This window comes from Echinococcus granulosus (genome assembly GCF_000524195.1).
Source record: "Echinococcus granulosus chromosome Unknown EG_S00016, whole genome shotgun sequence".
Taxonomy (NCBI): domain Eukaryota; kingdom Metazoa; phylum Platyhelminthes; class Cestoda; order Cyclophyllidea; family Taeniidae; genus Echinococcus; species Echinococcus granulosus.
The window spans coordinates 910,738-918,286 of record NW_020170396.1 but is presented as its reverse complement, the minus strand read 5'-3'; the positions used below and the strand labels follow the sequence as shown (position 1 = coordinate 918,286).

Genomic DNA, 7,549 nt, shown 5'->3' with positions numbered 1-7,549 from the left:
AAGTCAAAGCAAAAGTCGCCTGAATCGTATGTACGCGGATTAAGTACGGTATACGAGCAGGAGATAAGTGGAGATTGCAGAAGTAGGAGAAATTAAGATGGGAGTGAAATGCACTTGGCCACCCCTAAAAGTGAGAAGGATTTCATTTCTCCGGGGTGCAAAGTAGAATCCACATTTGAGGCAAAGTCATTTTGGCTCATCGTCCTTGGTGCTGCTTGTCGTGATTTCGGGAGGACCCATTGTGCCACATTAATGGCGTTGATAAACGAAATTGATGCTGATCTTACTGTTACGGAAAAGGTATACGCGTTGTGGAAGGCTAAGCCTGTGAAGATACGCTTGAAGTCGAGTAAACCTTTTGCGACTGCCCCAACCTCGTGTTCTACAAGGGGATTTAAAAATGACTCAAAAGCGGACTTAAATGATGGAAAACACCTGTAATAGAGAATATTTAAAAATATGGGGTATAATGCATGCAGATTGTGGGGTATACATACATGGGTCAGGTGGACAAACAGTGTCCCTTCATATTCCTAGCAGTTATGTGTTGAATCGATGCTTTTTGAACTGAGGGCACTTCAATTTCCACACGCTGCACTTCTGCGGCTAACCCAAAAATTGTTTAACCTGTTAAAATTGAATCGAACAATGAGTCCTTATTGTATTAACTAATTTTATAGTGTTTTATTCGTCATGTTTGATATAACACACGCTTGTAAATTGCGCTAATTATGGATTCGAATCACTGCCAATAGGAGTTAGGGGGCTTGACCTGGGTTTCGGCTAACAATTTTACTCTTCCGTATAATAAGCGCTCATGGACAATACACTCCCCCAAAAACCAGTTGCTAGAGAGGAAGAATTCGATTTTCTGACTTCGGTTATAGGGAAGGTAAATATAAAAGTATATCATGGTGCTCACGTTTGTTGCTGATTTGTGAGTCGAATGCGCGAATTTACCATATACAGCTGTCTGGTTTTATGCATACGAGTTCTTACACTTTTCTACACTTTCCAATAAGGGTTGTGCAAAAGCGCTGGTCTGTCGAACCACTTTTATATAAAACCGTACATCCCACATAACGCTCTTTGATAATGTCTAATCCCTCATGTGCGCAGTGCTGTTTTGATACGTCAATTTGATTTGCATAGCCGTAACATCAAAAGCCTCCCTACAGTTCGTGGCGAACCATCCTGTAATTAGGCTTGCTTTTGAGCTCGTTTAGTTCTAATACCCCTCCAAATAAAACAACTTCTACTCTATTTCCATTGAAAGGATGTGCCCGTTTCACCGTGTGTAGTGATTTCTGGACCACCAGGATGCGGGAAGTCTAATCTAGCTCGTTCTGTTCTTCTAACTTGTGCTAAAACCAACAGCAGCTTTCGTTACATAGACGTTAGCTGCTTGGAGGTCTGCCCTTACAAAGTAACTGGCGCAGGACTGCCATCTCGCGGTTTCCGTCTCTTCGATCTCATTCTGCACGAATTCAAACATCGTTTCCTCCCTGCTCATTTAGAATTCGATCTGAGGTGTGATAGTGCGGCCTCGTTCATTGAAAATGCGTGTGAACTCTTTCATAAAATCTCGAAAAATGAGGATTGTGGTAAATGAACTTTTTTATTCTCATGCAGTTTTTAGCCACGTTTTGTATCATACTTCATCAAGCCGAGAAACTTCGTGATTTATCCGACAATGTACTCCCCATTATGGTGACCCTTAACTCCCTGGTGCGTGACCACACGCGTATCGTGTACCCAGGTGTTATGGCATCGAGCATAGTGACCGTACTCCTCACATCATGCTCATGGGACAAATTCTACTCAGGGACCTTTGCCTCCGAGCCCACGTGTCTTTACTTGAAGGCGTACACCCGCGAACAGCTGGCACAGATCCTCATTAAGGCTGCACCCGTCGATTCACCCCGCTACGCGAGATTCATCGACATCCTTCTAACTGTTTGTCTGCCTGTCACTCGGAACACCAATGAACTGCTCTTCTTGGCCCAGGTAGGTAAGGAAGCTCATGTTGGAAGGTTGTCATCTCGTTATTTGTTCCCTTCAGTTCAATTGGAAGGCGTTCGACGAGCCGGTTGCGCGTGGGCTGGTGGCAGCAGATGATGAGTGGGGTCAATATCACTACGCATTGCCAACACTCAAGCGCTCCCTGTCGACCATATACTTGCGACCCCAGTATGACGATACTCAGTCCTCTGACCTAGGCAAATCTTGCGCTGAGATCCGGCCGGTGCAGACAAATTTGTATGCGCTAGAGCTGCCTCTCTACCCCCGCTACCTCCTACTTGCCGCCTATATTGCCTCCTACAATCCCAAGAAGTCAGACAAACGCTTCCTTGTCAAGGTACATGGATGTGTTTGAGTTTTATTCAGTCATCACGAGATGGCTCTATTTTCGTCGGTTCTTATTTTAGAATACCGGGAAAATGTCCTCCAGAAGTAAACATTATGAAAAGAAAGTTGAGCATGTAAGTTTTCACCTTTATTTTGGCCCCCAACTAATTGGTGCCTATTTACATGCCACAGTGCTTTCAACCTCGACGTTGCATCAGCTATGGTGAATAACTTTTCGATTGTTTCGAATTATTAGTATCAGAGTGCGCCTCAGTAATGGTCATCATTGACTTCAACCATCATGACTATCCAACAGTGCCTTTATGCCATATCAGGATCAACTGTGGTGTTTTTGCCCCTGCTTTACAGACAGAATCAGGCCGCATTAGATCGGTGTAATTGTGCTTAATCCGTTTTCTTACATGTTCTAAGAAAATACTTTACTGCTGACCTAGTGATGCGCCAGATGTGAGGCAGAATACGGCAGCGTCCGAGGTGATTGTATTCACTAGTGATTCTTTTAATTTTTCCAATGTCCCGTTATTATGTGGCAGACACCTAATAGTAAATACGCCTTTATACTTTATCCTATCGTTAAATGCTCCAATTTTACCCTTGATCAATATGTGACATTGATTGATTTATTTGAAGGTGCTAAAGCTCAACATTCTAAATGAATGTGACCTTGTCTAGACCAACTGCCACCTCTACGGCCCTCGTCTCTTCCCCCTAGACCGGTTGCTGGCGATCTTCTATGCGCTCCTCAACCTAGAAGGCGCCGAGGAAGGTGCGGGTTCTGCACCGGTGCCGGCGCTGACGAGTCTACTATTGGGCTGGGTGGGAGGGCTGTGCGGTCTGGGGTTACTGGCAGCGGCGTCGAGTGCGGTAGCTGCGGGTAGCGGGGGTGTCGGTACTTTAGCCCTTGCCGGTGAGTCTGCTGGTTACTCCGAGGACCCTCTATTCAACCCACGCTATCGCTGCCTCCTCAACCTCGAGACAGCACGGGCAGTCGCCAAGTCTGTTAACATCGACATCAATCGATACCTCCTGGACTTTGTCTAAACACCACCCCTACTTTTCCATTCTCATCCCTCCTATCTGGGGTCATTTTGGCCTCTCACAATTCGTCTGAATGAAAAGGCATGATATTTGCACTTATCACTAATTCGAGATTATTTGATCTAAGTAAACGGAGCTACCTCTTATAAGTTGTGGCTTGTACATATCACAAGAGATGGCTACTGGTAACGTGCAGCTTTGAAGTAGCTTAGTTCTTTGTTACTAAGTGTATTCAATTGTATTTTGGCTTTCGAGGAAGTTCTAGCTCCTTTTATTGCAAAAGTAGCTGCTAGGTAGGTACTGGCTATCGTGGTTGTTTGCTAGCGGAGTGGGGAGTCCGTGGGTTTTTGTTCTGTCAAAATGGATGCTTTTTGATTATTATCAATGCCTACTGTGTAATCTCGTCTCTGTTGAAGCTGTACAAGGAAATACTACTTTGTTGCGACCAGTTGGTTTCCGATTTTTCACCTTCTGTAAACCAATGACTTGCCAGCATTGGTCGCTACACAGTCGTGTTGGTATTCGTAATTGGTACTCTCAGCAGCGTAATTTGTGTATTCCTTTGGACTTTACAAATCCGAATATGCAGCCAACTAATGCGGCGTTTGACATTCATTAGAGTGCCACAACAATAAATGCAACTAGATGGCTCTTGGGTCAAGGTTATGTTGTTGCGATTCACGTAGATTCGTAGCAGTCATATCTTTCTCATTTACTAACTGAGAACATTGTTTTAATACCTCGAAAGGCAATGAATGGACTTAGAGCGCAGTGTATTGTAACGATTATGTTTGTAGGGTATTAGGGTCTTCAACGGCTCTTGCAATCAACAGTAGCGTTTATTATCCACTTAACTGAAGTATAATCACCCACGAACCATAGACACTGCTAGTTGTGGAGACGTTTGATCGGGATGGTTTCCTCAAATTTGTGTATCCCACTGAACACTCAAAGAATTTGAAATTACGTTCTGGTGTTCAGAATTTGTAAGCCACTGAATAAACAGGGCGGAGTTATTCTTTGATGCTATGACTCCAGAATACGCTTATAATCCTACTGATTGCGAAGATGAAACGATGATTATGGAAGATAAGACCATCTTGACTCGCCAAATAAAAAAGTTCTGGAGTCTGCTAAAGCTAGTTCCAATTATTAACTGTAGCTCAAAATTGAGTTTATCCCTTGCTACTTAATCAAACTAGTGCAAATGTTCAAGTGTCAAATTCGGAATCGACAAATGATTTATTGAAGTATCCCCAGCCACTGATATAGCGACGATACATGAAGGTACCCACCTTATTCTACCTCTTTTTCTTCCCTTTAGAGCCCTTTGAAGCCTTTCCTTTCCCTCCCTTTGAGCCTTTCGAGGCCTTAGATCCCTTTGAACCCTTCTTCTTGGACGACTTTGAATCTGGTCCCTCTTCGGCCTCTTTGGGAAGGTCTTCCTCTCGGGAGAACTTCTTCACCCAAGACTCAGGAAGGAGTTCCTCTGGTGGAATCGGTTTCCACTTATCTTCCAAAGAGCAGATGCAGATACTATCCTGCATCGGTGGTTCACCCAGTTGTGGCATTAGCGGATCCACGACAGGTCGAAGGAGCACGTTCTCCAAGCAGAGGAAGGTGTCGTCGTACCACCGCATCACGGACTGATCACCTAGTAGAAGGAGGGAGTTTTTATGACGATCCACAATCGCTGCTGTCCCATTATTGGCCAGGGAGAAGTAGCCCGGACGGACGCGCCGAAAAGCATTAATCTTCCAGGATCCCATATAGCAAGTCTCCCCATTGGGCAAGGAAGGAAGACATGGGCCTTTTGGCAGCTTATTGACGTTGTATACGTGGAATACACCTACTTTAGAGTCATTTGCCACCAACAAACCTAGACTATCAATCTGAACACCGAATGGCTCGCCAAAAGAGAAGCGATCGATACCGAAGTTGGCGAAGAGGACAACTTTGATTACATCAATTCGGCGGTACACGCGGCAGTAGTGGAGGTGGAAAGCTTGAATTCGGTTTGGACGGGTGGCTGCAACAAACAGCAGGTCATTTGACATGGCACAGCCTCCAGAGGCAGCTAAATGGATACATGCTTTCTCGTCAGTGAAGTAATTTTCTAATTGGAAATCCTGAGGCCCGTATGTGTGTGAACAAAGGAACTGCATCTTTTGGAGAGGATCGAACAAAATGCAGATGGAGTCTTTGTTAGCACAGATCCCATAAGGTGTAGATTCATCTAAGAGGTCAAACCCACGAAGCAGGGGTTTGTTAGTGTCCGAATCTACGGTTGTCGGGATCGTAGCTGGGTCTACGGCATTATAGGGAAACTCAATTTTATGCTCCTCTTCAAAGGTTTCTGGGTTGTAGAAGACAACGGCGTTGCTTTTAGCTGTTGGACAGTTCAAAAGTACTGCAATTCGGCCGGTAAGCGGCACTTCAATCATCATCTTTGGTTCACCCTTGGTGATAACTGGGTTGCCCAAAGAGACCAACTTGTTGCTCGCTGGCTCGTATTTGTAGCGCGAAATCCGACGGAAAGGGAGTTCGGAGACCCACACATCTCCCCAGCTGGTGCAGAGAGGAACGGTGGGGGACCATGCGAACTCACGATACTCCAGAGTGGGTTGACTTGCGTAGGGGTACCAGATCTGGCGTCGCATAAAGGAGAGGAGAGTGGGTTTAGGCGGTTCTGGCGGCGGTGGTGGTGTTGGCGGTCGCACGTACTCGAAGGGTACAGGAATGAGGTTGCATTTACTCTTGGCACCATCGCCCCCTTTGCCTTTCCCCTTGCCCTTGCTTTCCTTGCTATTCTTTCCTTTACTATCCCTGCTCCCTTTACTCTTCCCTTTACTCCCCTTGTCCTTGGCAGACTTTGATTTGGATCCCATCCTCGTTGGATTTCACCTCGTTGCCGCCCTCTTGGACACCGTACCTCCCCGGGTTTATCGATCCTGAGGAGGTCATGCTACCACGTGGCTAGTGTCTGGGCTTATACAACCACTGTGGTCTCATTTTGTGGGTCATTGAAACAACAAGTGTGAAATCAGCATAATTTGAAAATGGGATTTCGCAATGCTCATTGTACTGTCAAGTGAGTGTTTTCTAGAATGGGCTTTTCGTAGCAAATCAGGAATTTGGATCAAATATAACGCATTTCCGAAGTATTTGGATAATTTACACACTAAGATCGTTCAAACAATTTCCTCCGTTCTGCAAGCGGGTTCGAAGTATCAGACCGTAACTTGAACAAGTTTGTTTCAGAAACCACCGTGCCGCAAAGCTACCGCCTTGAATAAGTCCGTTTAATGCGTCTGTGGATACAGACGAGTTAACACCTAGTAAATTCCAAGATCACTTCATCTATGCTAATCGTAAACCCTTTCCCCAAGCCATATCAAAACCTCATAGTAGGGGTACTTGCAGTATCCAATGCTAACATTTCAGTAGGATTTTTGACTTTGAAACGGTTGGGTGGAGGTACGGTGGAGAAAAAACTGACGTAGACGGTCTGAGTAACTACTTCTTTCGATGAACCAGTTTGTGATGGAGAAATTAGCTCATTAGCAACACTTGTAACCCTTTGAAGTGCCAGAGAAGTTAATAACAGCATGGTTGTTCTTTAAAATCAATCGTGCTGGCAATGTGTGATGGCCCCCATCACATCCTCTCGGTCGACTGTGATCAAAAAGATGAGCGCTTTCACGAAAGATATGAGGAAGAAGCCCGCATCAGTACAATTGAGAACGCAATTCCTCGAGTACCTAGGGATTTAAGAGTGAGAGTCCAATTTTGCAGCTGTGAAACAAACTTCACAAAAGGGAAGAAACGGAGGGAAATCGTATTTCCCCGGATATGGAACCGTTTTTTTGCGGTGGCACCTGGTGGGGGAAGTTATGCAGTCGAATAGACCCCTGACATCCGATGGGTTTCCCCCAAACTACGACAGTTCAGATTTCATAAAGTCTTCCCTGAGCATGGATCCACACGATGATAAAAGGCGAAAGTCAATCAAGAACTATACAGACAAGGCCCATGCACCGTTAAGGCTGCTAAAAAGTCACCGAAATTAGTTTCCATAAAAAAGCAACTTTTACCCACAAAATACTACACTGAAGGAGTGACAGGGTATTCAAAAAAATTA

The 7,549-nt window shown here is 45.0% G+C and overlaps 2 protein-coding genes across 2 annotated transcripts; one reads left to right on the top strand and one right to left on the bottom strand. All coding sequences in view use genetic code 11, as the record gives it.

Annotated features, from left to right (window-relative positions):
- Nucleotides 1-108: 108 nt before the first annotated feature.
- EGR_03230 (Origin recognition complex subunit) lies at nucleotides 109-3,411 on the top strand (the record flags this gene model as incomplete). The annotated part of the gene is made up of 6 exons (XM_024492479.1): nucleotides 109-300; nucleotides 1,277-1,604; nucleotides 1,667-2,007; nucleotides 2,063-2,359; nucleotides 2,430-2,483; nucleotides 3,043-3,411. The coding sequence occupies 6 exons, from the start codon at nucleotides 109-111 to the stop codon at nucleotides 3,409-3,411; spliced, it is 1,581 nt and encodes a 526-aa protein (XP_024353153.1).
- A 1,298-nt stretch (nucleotides 3,412-4,709) lies between these two features.
- EGR_03229 (hypothetical protein) lies at nucleotides 4,710-6,296 on the bottom strand (the record flags this gene model as incomplete). The annotated part of the gene is made up of 1 exon (XM_024492478.1): nucleotides 4,710-6,296. One exon carries the CDS (start codon nucleotides 6,294-6,296, stop codon nucleotides 4,710-4,712), a length of 1,587 nt encoding a protein of 528 aa, XP_024353152.1.
- Nucleotides 6,297-7,549: the final 1,253 nt, after the last annotated feature.